This window comes from Lagenorhynchus albirostris, chromosome 4 (assembly GCF_949774975.1).
Source record: "Lagenorhynchus albirostris chromosome 4, mLagAlb1.1, whole genome shotgun sequence".
Lineage (NCBI taxonomy): Eukaryota > Metazoa > Chordata > Mammalia > Artiodactyla > Delphinidae > Lagenorhynchus > Lagenorhynchus albirostris.
The window spans coordinates 107,641,042-107,657,299 of NC_083098.1; the positions used below are offsets into that span (position 1 = coordinate 107,641,042).

A 16,258-nucleotide genomic window follows, 5' to 3' on the forward strand; every position below is an offset into this window, starting at 1 on the left:
AGATCCAGATATCTGTCTGGTACATAGTAGGTGTAAAAAAGTAGTCAACATTTATGATTATAACTTAAGAAGAAGGAGACATAAATGCCATTAGGGCCAGCCTTAAATATGCAGAGAGCTTTGTATTAAGTATTTGACTACAAATTGGATGAGAATCAAGAATGTGGCAGTGTTATTTTTGTGAGTGTACATACTTCTTCTCCTTCCCACACAAAATAATGGGATATATTAAAAGGAATATGATATATAAGAAGCAGGAAGCAATCCCTCTGTTGTATTTGGCTTTGTTCAGGCTCTTATTACAGTATCATGTCCAGTTTTACATTGCTCATTTTAAAGAGGATGTCAAAAAACTATATGTAGCATGTCCTGGGAAGAACCAACAACTATGATTAAAGGGATAGAAAATAGGTCCTTTGAGGCAAGTTTAAGGAATTGAGTTTGTTTATTCTGGAAAGGAGATGGTGAAGGAGTTACTTAACTATTTTCAAGTACATGAAGGGTTATTATAAGGAGGACACTCTCATGTTGTTCTGCAAATGCACAGAGGACCGAAAGAGGAAATCGACTTATTTCATTTAAAGAAAATTGTGTTAAACACTGAAATTGACTGTCAGGGGATGTCATGGAATCTCCATTTTTGAAAATATTTAAAAAGAGCAGCAGCAGATGGTTATTTATTGAAAGGTTTAAATGTTTGACCTCATGAAAGTGACAGGCAGAATTGTAGACCTTGAAGCTTTTTTCACCTCTATGATATGATTTTCTTACATTTTATTGAAACTTACCAAGCATATCCCAGATATCTCATTGGAAAACCACTTACAGTTTGAGAAAATTATTCTTTAGCTTGCATTGTATCTTAATTGCTGGATTTATCTTGAATGAAGACATTCAGTATTATCTGTCTGCTAATACCTAAATTGAAGTCAGATACAAACAGTCCACGTTTGTACTTTTTATACTCTATTCAACATATCTATTAACAGTGTTCATTATTAATATTTTTTAAAGTAGTATATTGTAAATATTCTGTAACTCTTTTGCGACAGGGAATCCTCTTGGTATATGATATTACAAATTATCAAAGCTTTGAGAATTTAGAAGATTGGTATTCTGTGGTGAAGAAAGTGAGTGAGGAGTCTGAAACTCAGCCACTGGTTGCCTTGGTGGGCAATAAAAGTAAGTTATTAATGTTTATTTATATATAGGAAACTTTATTTGTCTATCCTGTAGTTTTTATTCCTAAAAAAAAATGATGTTTGGAAACATAAATAGATACTGTTTTCCTGGAGTGAGCAAGTTGAGGAGAAAATTCCTAAAGATGTGTACAGTCTTTTCAATAACAGTTTGATGCTTGATCTATCGTAACTGCTCTGCCACTTTGGCCAATTCCTTGTTAAGGTAAGTTCTGTTCTGCAGTGTGTGTGTGTTTTGGCTTCCTGTTGTCTAAGGAAGCAGTGTGGACTATTAAGAACAGCAACACAGCTGCAGATTTTATGATATTACACTGCAGCTTCAGCTCTGCCCCAGAGATTTTGAGAGATACATTTCATTAAATGATACCCTGTTCTAGGGAAGGAAGCAGTGTCTGCATGGAATTTTGTGTGCATTGTTCCTTGCTCTCAGCGCTTGTAAACTTCCTTTTCTAAATTTTTGAGGTTTGTTCCTAAATATAGATTTTTTTTTTTGAGAAAGAGTATATTGGGAGAGGAGTGGTGCTTGGTAAAAATGATGGATAAGTAATTTTTGAGATCTGTCTCTTGGGCTATGATATACAGCATATAAAAATTATAAGACTGAATTCAGTACAGGATTATTATTTGGTTCATAGTCCTGCAATGCATTTACCCTGGTAAAGGGGACCTTAATAAGAGTTTTCAAATATATAAGATATGATATTACCTAATCTTCTACAACCTATTTGAGGTCAGAAAAAGAGAAAATGAATTTAAATTATACCATGGAGGATTCAGGTCAGGCACTGTTTCCTGACTATAAGCTTTGTTAAATCAATACCCAAGTATACTACCAAGAGAATTATCTTCTCCAAAAGTCTTTAAAAATGCAGTGCATTTTTTTTGTCCATAATTGTTTAGGAAATAGTACTTCCTGAAGGACCAAGCCATGATTTCTTCATTATGTGGTTTTGCACACTTAGATGAACATTCAATAAATCCAAGCCTTACTTCAAAACCATTACAAAACAGGTGTGAATATCATTTCTCTGAAGAGTTAAAAATATAAATTTTATAATACTTTCTAGAAAACAGTATCACATATCACAAAATGGATGGCTTGGCTAAAAGAAACTTTTTTTTTTTAAAGCTTTAGTTAAATTTTGCTCATCTTTTTTTAGATCTAATTGAGTGAATCAGATGCTTTTCAATTCATTGAAATCCCCCTTTACAAATCATAAGTTTTGATGAGCTTTGGTTCTGTTTCTGAGTGCAGCTTTTCATTTTAGGAGATAATTTGTTAGTCATTCGTCATGTCACCAAAGCATTGTTTTATATTATAGTTAGATTTGTGCTTTATTGGAGGTTTCCCGTCACCTTTTGGGAAATTATAGAGTAAGGGAGTGATGGGGGTTGGGATTTGTTTTCATTTCTTTCAGGATATAATCTAACTACATCTGGAGTAATGGTGTAGTGGTGCACAATTATATACATTATGTTATGTGTTTATGCTATCCTGTGAGGCCTCCGCCATTGGTCACTGTCTAAGACAGGATGTCAGGCTAGATGGGCTATTGGACTGTGCTGGTGATGCCATTCCTGGGTTTCAAAAACAAACATTTATATAATTATATGAATTTATGCACAAAACTGTTACAGTGTTATGTTTGAGATATAATTGCATGAAAGTCAAAAGAATTTTTTCACTTTTGGTTTAGCTCTAACCCCTTTCTTGTATTTATAATACTTTCTTTCAGAATATGATCATATAATAGAGTATGCAGACACACAGAATGTTACATGTGTAAAATTAAGTGATTAGAGATGAACATTTTCCTGGATATTATTTACTGCTCTCTGTCACCGGCCCAGTTTCATATGATCAATATGATCATGTAGTGAATGATCTTACAATTTGTGTTTACAAGTTGATGTTACATTATAGTAGTATGCACTCATTTTCTTTTTTGGGAATATATTAAAAAGCAAAGACTTTTTTTTTGAGCAACACCAAACTAATTAAAGAGATTTTATTAAGAGTTTCTATATCAAGGGCCTCATGAAACATTGGAACGTTTTCCAAGTCAAGGAAGCAGCTCCCAGATTCAGAGAATGTTCTAGATGGCAAGGCTTTCACAGTTGTTTCATCTGACTTTTTTCATTCATCAGATGAGTGTTATATTTGTTCAGTCTATTGTTTCTTTTTATTCCTCTTTTTCTGCTTTCTCTTGAGTTAATTGATCATTTATTATTACATTTTATTTCACCTATTAACTTATACATATTATATATTTATATATTATATTTTTAGTTGTTTCCTTAAGATGTTCACTATACAGCCTTAATTAGTCTACCTTCAAATAATAGTATATCTCTTCGTGTGTAGTATAAGGAACTTAAACATTAGTGTTTAATTACCTCCCGCCCCAATCCTTTGTGTTATTATTGTCAGATATATTTTTACATATTCTATAAATAATTTTTGCTTTAAACAGTCATTTAGCTTTTAAGAGCAATTAAAAATAAGAAAAAAGGTACATTTTATTTTACATTTACTTATTACATTGCCAGCACTCTTTATTTATCTGTTTAGATCCAAGAGTCTGTTTGATAGCAGATTCTGCTTGAAGAACTTCCTTTAACATTTCTTTTAGAGTAGATCTATTGACAATGAATTTCCTCAATTAAAAGCAAAGACTTTAGATACTGGTTAAAGGCAAAGCAAAAGAAGCATGATGGGAAGACGTTTGAAGCTGAATTATTATGATCATTATCTATATACAGAGTCATCATCTGCCTAAATGATCTTTTAAAAATTTGTTATTCTGTCCTATTCTTTGCTTGAATAGAAAGCATATGTTGAAAAGAAATATGTGTAGGCTGTGAAAATATTGGCAGCAGTAGCCAACTTTTAGCCAAAGTTTAGCAAAAAGATGGGATACAGAGAAAATTTCCATACAAAGAGTGTGTGAATTTGTTCCATAGTAAGAGCTTATAATTAGTAAGTTATAAAATCATGTACTTTTTATTAAAATATGGTAAACTCTCAGAAATTTGGGCTGAGGATTGAGAATAGTTTTAGGTAAAGATGAATTACAGGTTTATTTTTGTAAAAATTACATTTTATTATAGTTTAACTAGTGTAGGTTAATGATATAGGCAGCAGAGGAAGGGACTTGCTTTAATGAAATAGAATTGATAATTAGTAAGTTAATTATTTCAGTATATAATACTTAAAAGTATATAATATATTTGACCCTTGAACAACACAGGGGTTAGGGGCATAGTTCCTTCCTGCAGTCAAAAATCCACGTTTAACTTATAGTCATCCCTCTGTAAACTCTGTTCCTCCTTATTCACGGTTCTGCATCCATGGATTGAATCAACTTCAGATCATGTAGTACTGTAGTATTTACTACTGAAAAAAAAAATCTGCATGTAAGTGGACCTGCACAGTTCAAACCAGTGTTGTTCAAGGGTCAACTGTACTTAAAACAAATTAATTTATTTTATTTTATATTCAATTCTAAAAGGTTATAAAACAGTAGTGTTATTTCTTTGTACTGTTTAAGATTTTAAATGAAGTATTGAGTCGTGGTTAAGATCAGAGGGTTTTAAATTTAGACAGACTTTGCTTACAAGCCCAATTTCTTCACTTATCGGCAGTGTAACATCAGACAAGTTATGTCTTTAAGTCTCAATTTCTTCATCTGGAAATGAGGATAATGGTTTCTGTCTGATAAAGTTGGTTTAAGGATTAAATGAACTATTACATAAAAACACTTGGAACACATCTCCTGTACACTGTAAGTGCTCAATAACTATTAGTTATTATTATTAATCATAATAGCCTTTTAAAAGCATGGACTATAGTTTCAGTTAGAAAGATCACAAGTTACAAATTAGTACAGTTGACATAGATATTTTACAAAAGTAGCCTGAAGAAAATGGTTCCTAGGGAATTCCTTGGTCACCATCTTATTCCTTGCTTTTTACCACGATAGTTCTCATGCTGTGTGTTGGGCAGGGCAATTCATTCAGAAAACATTGTCGAGTGCCAGCTATGTGTATTCAGCTAGCCATTGTTAATTTGTGCAAAGGTTGAACCACAGAGAGTGCTTAAGGAGTGATTGGGACCTGCTAATCTGGGTCTTAATTTTATTCTTTTTCTCTACCATCTTCAAGTTTTCTAGGAATTTGACTTTCTTTTGCTTTGTCTGGTTGTTGGGATTAATAAATTATGTTCAAATTTCCATGGAAGGCCCTACTTTTCCCTAGTGAGGTAAAAAAATATTCCTGGTAGTAACTTTCAAAATGGGAAAGAGGGAGGATTCCCCTGGTGGCGCATTGGTTAAGAATCTGCCTGCCAATGCAGGGGACACGGGTTCAAGCTCTGGTCCGGGAAGATCCCACATGCTGCGGAGCAACTAAGCCTGTGTGCCACAACTACTGAGCCTGCGCTCTAGAGCCTGTGAGCCACAACTACTGAGCCCGCGTCCCACAGCTACTGAAGCCTGTGCACCTAGAACCCATGCTCCACAACAAAGAGAAGCCACCGCAATGAGAAGCCTGCGCACCACAACGAAGAGTAGCCCCCGCTCACCGCATCTAGAGAAAGCCTGTGCACAGCAACAAAGACCCAATGCAGCCAAAAAAATAAAAATAAAAAAATAAATAAATTTATTAAAAAAAAATGGGAAAGGGGTAAGTCATCTACTTATTCTGTGTGTTTTGTGGAAGTTCCATTGGAGTTTGATGATGTCTGCAGCTCCAAGTACAGTGCGTTGTCTGATCGGCTATGAATATAGCCACATAAGCACCTGGAAACAATTATATTACCATCTAAGGCAACTTCTGCACCAGGCTTAATACCTGATTTCCTGGCCTTGAAGGTCTTGCTCTCCCAGCATCGGGGCACTCTCACTTGATCAGAGCCTGTGCTGCAGAACCTAGGGATTTTCAATATATGACCACTTATTACAGGCTTATTACAGGTGCACCTGACCATGGCCCAACACATAATCATCCACTCTCATGTGAACTATGGCACTAGCTTCCTAACTCTTCCTCCTGCTCTTAGCTTTGATCTCCTAAATCCAGTTCCCAAATGGCAAATCATACTGTATGACTTCTCTCCTTAAAACCCTCTAGTGCTTTCTCATCACACTAGAATGAAATCCAAACTCCTTATCAAATTTCATCAAGCACAGGGTTATCTGGCTCCTACCTACATCTCAGACCTCATTTTCTACTAAATGCTCCCTTGTCCACTATATGTGTAAGGCACATTTGTCTTGGCTGGCTCCATTTTGTCATTTGGATCTCATCTTAAATGTCATCTCCTCAGAGTTACCTTCTTTGACCACTCAAATCTAAACGAGTCATCAAGTCCCTTTTTGTCAGGACGTTCTGTTTCAGTTATTTGCATAGTCTCATTGTCATCTGATATCATTTCTTGTTTGTTTCTTGTCTGTCTAAGCTCTGTGAAAGCTAGGGACCTCATCACTTAGAACAATCTCTGAATGAATGAATACCAAATGAGTGAATAAAAGCCTTTTCAGGAAGACTCTCTTGAAATTAAAAGTGTATATGGCCTGGGATATGTTATTCAGGGAAAATGGTTTTCTTAATAAGTAGGTAACAGAGAACTTATTAGATGGCCTTCAGGCCCAACTGGCCTAGTGAATTCCACTCTGGTGAATAATGTCAGAGTTTCTTAAGAAACACATTGAAGTTATATTATGCTGGGTCATGTTAGAGATAAAATGTCATAGATTTTATATCATGACTTTAGGTTAAATAAATCTAAAAAAATTAAGAATTTTGCTTCATTTTCTTGTGACTTTTACATACTGGTAGAAACTTACACTTTCAGCTTTTTATTTACAAATTTTAAATTTGTGTGTTTAATTTAAAAATCAGAGTCTGCACTCAAATACACGTTTAGTTTTTCTTTTAGTGTTTCAGGGAAAGTTCAGATTAAAATGAAATGAACACTCAGGAATATTAATTTTTTAAAGATTAATTTTATATTCAATCCATGTTTTATAACCACATGGCATGTTAATTTGTCATTTTGTTATTTTCTATCTTTAAGCTGTTATGTTTTCCTACTATCTGATCCATCACCTAGTTTCTCCCCTGACTAGCTAACATTCTCAGTTGGATAGATTGTAAACAGAAATTAACAGGGTTGCATAGGAGCTGCCCCCTTCCTGATTTATAGCATCTTAGTTAGTGGAGGGGTGGTGGTTATCAGTAACTTGTATTGGGAGTAGGAATTATCATGCTCCAGTATAGAGTGGATGGATGAATGATTTCTACTCTTAAAGATATTAAACAGATCCTTTCCCAAATAAAGACTAATAACTCAGATTTTTAAACAATCTTCATGACAGATGAGGGCATAGAGAAGAGTGCATCAACACTAATTAACAATGTTGAGTGTATATTCTTCTTAACAGTGATTGATTGTTCTTGGAGTACTATCTCTGCCCAGGAAGTGATGTTTTACACTGTGAGGTTCAAAGGTTACATTTTAATGTACCCTGTAAGTTGTGTTCCCTGAACTCCATGGAAATGTATTAGTAAAACAAGTAAATTTTAAGTTGAAAATTTTACTGATGCTCTCAGTAAAGTTATCACAAGGCTTTTAAAGACTCTTCTTTATTCTTCATAATAGATGAGTATAAGAGATGGCTTTATGTCCAGCTTTAAGAACTTTATGGGAATTTACATGAAAGTACTTACCTATACTGCGACTTTTTGAGTTTTCAAAAATTCTTATTGTATCTGGAGAGTGGAAATGTGAAACTATGAAGTAAGTAACATTTACTTTGATTCCTGTTTTGAAGGATTCATATCAACTTCTATAAAAGTGAACAAGTGAGTCATTATTACCAGTTTGTTTAAAAGAGTTTACAATTTATAAAGCATAAACAAAAACTCTTTTGGGGATTTGAAAAGTTCATTCTGTTTATACAGTCTAAATTATAACATTCTGCCCCTTACCCATTTACTTTAATATGGTTCTTTTTGTTCTGGTGATAGTAATCCCAAAAGTATCAGACCCAAGTGTCTTTTTCAGATGGACCTAATGTTTCTGTTGGTTCATTTTTTTTTTTCTTTTTGCTTTTTCCTCTCTTTATATATAAATTTGTCAAATAGAGCTATGACTGTTTACATACTGGAGGATGCTGGTAGCATCTTATTCTGTTACGGATAGCATCAGTGTTCTGTATACTGAGTGAGAGAGTATTTTAATACGTACGCTTACAGCTGTTCTCTTATGTGGTATTTCACACTCCTACTGTACTTTAAGAACACTGATAGTATTTCAAGTTTAATTGGTTGAGTAGTTTTATCAAATTAAACGCATAAGCTTGCATTCACACTGGTGTTGTGACTGATACATTGGGGAAGAAAATGTCAAATAAGTGCTTTTTCATAATACTAATCAGAAACTATTTTTCACCTGACAGTTGTTGCAGTGATGTTATTATGTCATTTCATAGTTACTTTTTTTTAGTTGGCCTACTTTAAACCATTTTGGCAATATTACAGTTTACTTAGCTTGAGAAGTTTAAGGATTTTGTGGTTTTGTTTTGTTTGTTTTGGGGGAATTGTGTAAGCATTTCGATCATAGCAATCTGTTTATATGATTTCTGTCTGTCTTTCATTGTCATGATAGAGAAAGTGTATTAAATGCTGAAGAAAACATAATCCACCTGTTGTTTCTTTTATGATGACTCTCTGATTTTAAATTTTAGAAGAAATTAAAAATTAAATATTAAAAAAGAATACAGCTATAAAAACTTTTTGTGAAAAGATTTGAGATTTTTATTAATGTAATTTAAGCCCCTTTAATGATTTACTTTATATTTGCTGTGATTGTTTAATAAATCCAATATAGATTAAAAGAACACTATAGTGGGGATCAGAAAACTTTGTCCTGCTACTGTCATTTTATCTAGCTACATTACCCTGGCAATTTATTTAATCACTTAAGATGATCCTCATGTATAAAATAAGGGGATTGTACTAGGCAATCATGAGCACCTTCTATTCCTAAAATATGATGACCCAAACTATGTTTAGTTGTAAGTCTGATTAATTGAACATATTTGTTGCCATACAATTTTAAGAGAGTTTAACTTTTCATGTGATTGAAATCCTGTCTTCTTATCTTTGCAGAGATGATTTCTTAGGCTCATTTTATCATTCAGTTATTAGATTATTAAGTGTCCATTTTCTATATACATGAATAGGTGCATATACCTAATAACAATAAATATAACCAAGATTTATTGAATTCTTAGTATTTGCCAGGCACACCCTGGAAATATGACCAACTTTCAAGTGATTTTGGGACTCTAAAAATAGCATTTCTTTTTTTTCTTTGAAGTATAGTTGATTTACAATATTATGTTAGTTTAGGGTAAACAACATCATGATTCAATATTTTTATAGATAATACTCCATTTAAAGTTATAAAGTATTGGCTATATTCACTATGCTGTACAATATATCCTTGTAGCTTATTTCTTTTATACATAATAGTTTGTACCTTTTAAGCCCCTACCCTATCTTGCCCCTCTTCCCTTCCCTCTCTTTACTGATAGTGACTAGTTTGATCTCTATAATGTTCTGAAAAAGTCACCTTTTTTAGAGCAGAGTTTTTTATTTTATTTTTTTACTGGTTGGAATTATGTAGGTGTTCTGTAACTAAAGCTCCATGAAGGCAGAGACTGTCTACCTTGTTCACTGCTGTGTCTCTAGTATCAAGCTCAGTCCCTGGCACACAGAAGATGCTCAATAAATACTTGCTATGAATGACTAGAAAATTATTAATTCTCTACCTTAGTAAAAGATGAAACTATGGAAATTTTGAGATGATAAAGAGAAAATAATACTGTTTTTTTTCCTAGCTTTTGTAATACTGTGAGGCTAGGTTTTTCATCTGGAAGAGGCATATAATAACAGCCTCACTTGGTGCTTATGAGTTACTACTACATAAGATCATGTAAAATGCCTCTGACATTACACACATAGTTCTTTTGAAAAGGAAACTCTTAGCCCTCATCGCTTAATTTTCATTCAAAATTTTAATTTTAAAAAGATGAGAAGTGGTATTTTCCCTTATGGATATTTATTTTATAGTGTGTTCTAGCACCTTAATATCTTTAATATAGAGACAGTGTAGAGTAGTGGTCAAGGACACAGACTTCTAAGTAAGACCACTTAGTTTCAGATATGGGCTCACTTATTTAAATGTGTGACCATGGTAAGGTACTCACCCTCTTTGTACCTTAGTTTTGTCATCTGTAAAATGGAAATAACAATAGCACCTACCTTATAAGGAGGTCGTTATAAAAATTAAATATATATAAAGCTCCTAAAACCGTGCCTGGTATATATAGGTGCTGTATGTGTTAGTTGTTATTATTGTATTTCCCACTCTTTCTCCAGATCCTCTCTTCTCGTTATGGGTACTGGGAGGAGGTATTGCCAAGTCTCGTATATTTTTAATTTAAGGATTTAAAAATCAAAAACATTAAAGATTTTGTGGAATGTCTTTGAAATACATAAAAAATGATTAAAATTTTGGTTATAATTATTGTTTGGAAGCCACCCTTCACTTAACTTGTAGTTTAGAAGTATATTTTTCTGAAAAAATATTTAAATTCTATTAATGGAGGTGATATAATTTTGATATTCAATCTGAATGGTGAAAGCTGGTGTACAGTTGCCATGAATTTTTATCTCAAGTTTATTTTGCTTTTGTAGACATGTGTCTAATAAAAAAAAAGATGCTGCATAAACCATCGTTGGAGTTTGAATGTACTTCTGTTTTTGGTTGAGGTATAAATGTTATTTCTGGCTGTGTCCTTCATACTTAGTTCTTCTTATAACAAATGGAAAGGCCTTAATTGTACCTAAGGGAATAGTTAATCCACAGTGGACATATGGTGGACAAAAGCCGAGTCTAGTAAATGAAATAAAATTATAAATGGTAAAGATTTGAATGCTTACAAAGTCTGGCAGCTATAAAAGATAGTGTATTGTTTGAGATTAGCAAATTTTCTCTGAAGCATGATAGTAATAATTCTTTTCTTGGTGTGTTTTTGTTGTATATTTATATGTAAATGCGACTGAAAGACATACTCTCAACTTATGTATAAAGCATATTTGTCTTTTTTTTTATTGTTCATTAAGCTTTGTGATGTGACTTTGACGTCAGTAATAAAGGCTGATGATATCACATTTTTGGAAAGTTACTGCTCTTTTGATTGGGGGCAGTTAATTAGCATTAACCCAGAACAGCTCTTGGGCTTTATGGATCTGAGCATTATATGTGGTTGCACTGCTCCAGCAAAAGGTTAAGTATTAATGGAAAATGGTCACAGCCCTTTTACTTAAAGAAAACATGTTACTTGTAAGTTTTCTTTTGATTTTACTTTTACAGTTACATTGAATGTCTTCATTCATTTAGCCATCCATAAAGCAAATATTGTTGCACATGCGGTGGATAATAAGTCTTTTTAGGACTACTTGTGTGGCATGTCACAGATCATTAACTGCAAGTAACCACCTGACTTGAGGGAAGCCTGGAAGCATCATTATAGTGAAATAAGCTTTTATTTAGGTATCACTGCAGCACATTGATTTATTGAAATGTCACCAATTGCTACTGTGAAAATATATTCTCATTATCATTCAGGGAATGGTAAAAATTTACCACTGTATACTGTAAAAGATATATATTGCTAACAGTGGAAAAAATAAGAAATATTATGGTCTGTATTTTTCTAATAATCAAAGAATTAATTAGATGATTAATTAGGCTAAATTAGGTAATTCTTGTAGGATGTTTTCACATCTATGTGTGATTCTATACACGTGTTAAAGGCGTGTTCTCAGTTCTTTCTAATTTGAAATACCTTAAAATTAAGCAGCATAGAAAGATAATAGCAAACTTAATATAACTATTGTATTTAAGACAGTCAATCTATAAAGTAATAAGCTCTTTCTGTGAGCACATGGCTGCTTCCTAGGCACATATATTATGAATCCAGCCTTCAGGAAACTTGTCTTTTTGTGGAAGTAAGATTAACATAATGGACAAAAGGTACAAAAGAAAAACAACATATAGTTTAGCACTACTGTTTCAATGAGAGGGAAAGGATTAAGAGGAATGTAGACCTCAAACTGAGTTTTTGCAAAACTGGTAGGGTTTGGATACATCTTGTTATAGGTAAGTCTTGAGCCAATTCAGGGGTATCTCTGCATTTGGAATTTAATGTTGGCTTTTAAAATTTTTTTAAATTTATTTTTTATTGGAATATAGTTGATGTACATTGTTCTGTTAGTTTCAGGTGTATAGCAAAGGGAATCAGTTTTACATATATCCACTTTTTTTGATTCTTTACCCATATAGGTCATTACAGGGATTGAGTAGAGTTCCCTGTGCTATACAGTAGGTCCTTATTAGTTATCTATTTTATATATAGTAGTGTGTATCTATTTGTAGTGAAAGAGATGGATCTAGAGTCTGTCATACAGAGTGAAGTAAGTCAGAAAGAGAAAAACAAATACCATATGCTATCACATATATATGGAATCTAAAAAAAAAAAAAGGTTCTGAAGAACCTAGGGGCAGGACAGGAATAAAGATGCAGACATAGAGAACGGATTTGAGGACATGGGGGAAAGGGGAAGCTGGGACGAAGTGAGAGAGGAGCATTGACATATATACACTACCAAATGTAAAATGGATGGCTAGTGAGAGGCTGCTGTGTAGCACAGGGAGATCAGCTCGATGCTTTGTGACAACCTAGAGGGGTGGGATACGGAGGGTGGGAGGGAGGCTTAAGAGGGAGGGGATATGGGGATATATGTATACATGTAGCTGATTCACTTTGTTGTACAGCAGAAACTAACACAACATTGTAATGCAATTATACTCCAATAAAAATGTAAAAAAAGAAAAAAAAAAGAAAATGGGCAGAAGATTTAAATGTTGACTTTTTTACAAAAAAAAAAAATCTCCTAAGAACTCATTTTAGAGTTTCTTAAAATATGAGTTCCACTTCCATATTTTGGTGTTTGCTTCCATGCTAGGAGGATCTAAATAACAAAAAATATTAGAGCCTGTATTAGTTTGCCAGGGCTGCCATAACAAAGTACCTCAAACTGGGTGGTTTAAACAACAGAAATTTATTTTCTAACAATTCTAGAGGCTAGAAGTCTGAGATCAAGGTGTCTGTAGGGTTGGTTTGTAGATGGCTGTCTTCTCCCTTTATCTTCACATGGTCTTTCCTTCGGGCATATCTGTGTACGAATCTCCTTTTTTAAGGATCGCAGTCATGCTGGATTAGGGCCCATCCATATGACCTTCAATTTTACCTTAATTACTTCTTTAAAGGCCCTTATATTGAAATAAAGTCACATTCTGAGGGTCTGGGGGTTAGAACTTCAACATATGAATTTGAGGGAGAGCAGGTTTGACATAGTTCAGCCCAAAGCAGAGCCATTATGCTTTAATATGTTAGAAGTAAATCTCAAAGAATCATAGAAGTTGAAGCTAGAATAATTCAGAAATCTTCTGATTTTATTATTTCATTTACTAATGAGGAAGACAAAATAAGAGCTCTTTTGAAAACGTTATGAAAATCAATGGACGTTAAATTTGTAGACCACCTTTGAATATTTAATATATGAAACTGTGGATTAGATTATTTGAATCACTTTTTGTTATCAGAATCAAATGCACATACTATGCAGATTATTGTTTCTAAAAGCAAATGGTGCCCTCCTCCTTTTTGTTCTGTTCTGGTACTTCTAAAATTATAATGGAAGCCAAAGGAAAGGAAAGTGAGTTGATTTACAGAAATAGAATATCACATATGACTTTTAGAATCACGGAGGCATACATTGAAAATACTGTGGGTTCAGGTCCAGACTACCGTAGTAAAGCGAATATCACAACAAAGTGAGTCACACAATTTTTTTGGTTTCCCAGGGCATATAAATGTTATATTTACACTATACTGTAGTCTGTTAAGTGTGCAATAGCATTATGTCTAAAAAAACAACATACATACCTTAATTAAAAATACTTTATTGCTAAGAAAACACTAATCATCATCTGAGCCTTTAGCAAGTTGTCTTTTTGCTGGTGTAGGGCCTTGCCTCATTGTTGATGGCTGCTAAATGATCAGGGTGGTAGTTGCCAAAGGTTGGGCTGGCTGTGGCAATTTTTTAAAATAAGACAATGAAGTTTGCCTCATTGATTGATTCTTCCCTTCACAAACACTTTCTCTTCTGCATGCAATGCTGTTTGATAGCATTTTACCCACAGTAGAACTTCTTTCCTCAGACATAAAAAAGAATGAAATACTGTTATTTGCAGCAACATGGATGGACCTAGATAATATTATGCTTAGTGAAATAAGCCTGACAGAGAAAGACAAATACTATATGATATCACTTATATATGGAATGTAAAAAATAACACAAAGGAATATATATGTATACATGAAACAGAATCACAGATACAGAAAACTTGTGGTTACCAAAGAGGAGAGGGAAGGGAGGAGGGACAAATTAGAAGTATGGAATCAACAGATACAAAATACTATATATAAAATAGATAAGCAATAAGGATTTACTGTATAGCACAGGGAATTATACCAGTTATCTTGTAATAACCTATAATGGGACATAATCTGCAAAAATACTGAATTACTATGCTGTAAACCTAAAACTAACACAATATTATAAATCAACTATACTTCAATAAAAAATCAACAACAAAAAATAGTCACCTGACAAAGAAAAAAAAATTGGAGTCAGTCCCCTTAAACCCTACTGTTGCTTTGTCAACTCAGTTTATGTAATATTCTAAATCCTTTGTTGTCATTTCAACAGTCTTCACATCATCTTTACCAGAAGTTGATTACCTCTCAAGCAACCACATTTTTTAGTTATCTGTAAAAAGCAACTCCTCATTCATTAAAGTTTTATCATAAGATTGCAGCAATTCAGTCACATCTTCAGGCTCCACTTCTAGTTCTGTTGCTGTTTCTGCTACATCTGCAGTTACTTCCTCCAATGAAGTTTTAAACCCTTCAAAGTCATCCAGGAGGGTTGGAATTAACTTCCATACTTCTGTTAATGTTGTTATTTTGACTTCTTCCCAAGAATCACTAATGTTATTTAATGGCATCTAGAATGATGAATCTTTCCAGAATGTTTTCAATTACTTTGCCCTGATCCATCAGAGGAATCACTATCTTTGGCAATTATAGCCTTACAAAATGTATTTCTTAGATAATAAGACTTGAAAGTTAAAATTACTCCTTGATCTAGGGGCTATGGAAAAGATGTTGTATTAGCAGGCATGAAAACATTAATCTCATTGTGCATCTCCATCAGAGCTCTTCGGTGATCAGGTGCATTGTCAGTGAGCAATAATATTTTGAAAGGAATCCTTTTTTTTCTGAGCAGTAGGTCTCAACTGTGGGCTTAAAATATTTAGTAAACCATGTTATAAATAGATGTACCGTCATCTAGACTTTGTTGTTCCATCTAGGAGCACAGGCAGAGAAGATACAGCATAATTTTTAAGGGCCCTAGGATTTTCAGAAGGGTAAATGACCATTGGCTTCAACTTTAAGTCATGAGCTGCATTAGCCCCTAACAAGAGAGTCAACCTGTCCTTTGAAGGCAGGCATTGACTTCTCTCCAGTTGTGAAAGTCCTAGATGGCATCTTCTTCCAATATAAGGCTGTTTTATGTACATTGAAAATCTGTTGTTTAGTGTAGCCACCTTCATCAGTTAACTTAGCTAAATCTTCTGGATGACTTGATGCAGCTTCTCTATGAGCACTTGCTTCACCTTGCACTTTTATGTTATGGAGATGGCTTCTTTCCCTAGACCTCATTAATCAACTTCTGTTAGCTGCAAACTTTTCTTCTGCAGCTTCCTTACCTCTCTAAGCCTTCGTTAGTTAAAGAGAGTGCTTTGATTTGGATTAGGCTTTGACTTATGGGAATGTCTTGGTTGGATCATCTTCTAT

General features: G+C 33.7%; 1 protein-coding gene across 5 annotated transcripts in view; it reads left to right on the forward strand.

Annotated features, from left to right (window-relative positions):
• RAB28 (RAB28, member RAS oncogene family) overlaps positions 1 to 16,258 on the forward strand; it is a 93,773-nt gene that overhangs the window by 20,729 nt on the left and 56,786 nt on the right. For all 5 annotated transcript variants that reach the window (XR_009540389.1, XR_009540390.1, XM_060148510.1 and 2 more), the window contains exon 4: positions 1,053 to 1,182. Coding sequence is in view for 3 of the 5 variants with exons in the window: in XM_060148510.1 (XP_060004493.1) it covers positions 1,053 to 1,182 (130 nt within the window). In the remaining 2 variants the exon portion in view is untranslated. The remainder of the gene's footprint in view (positions 1 to 1,052; positions 1,183 to 16,258) is intronic.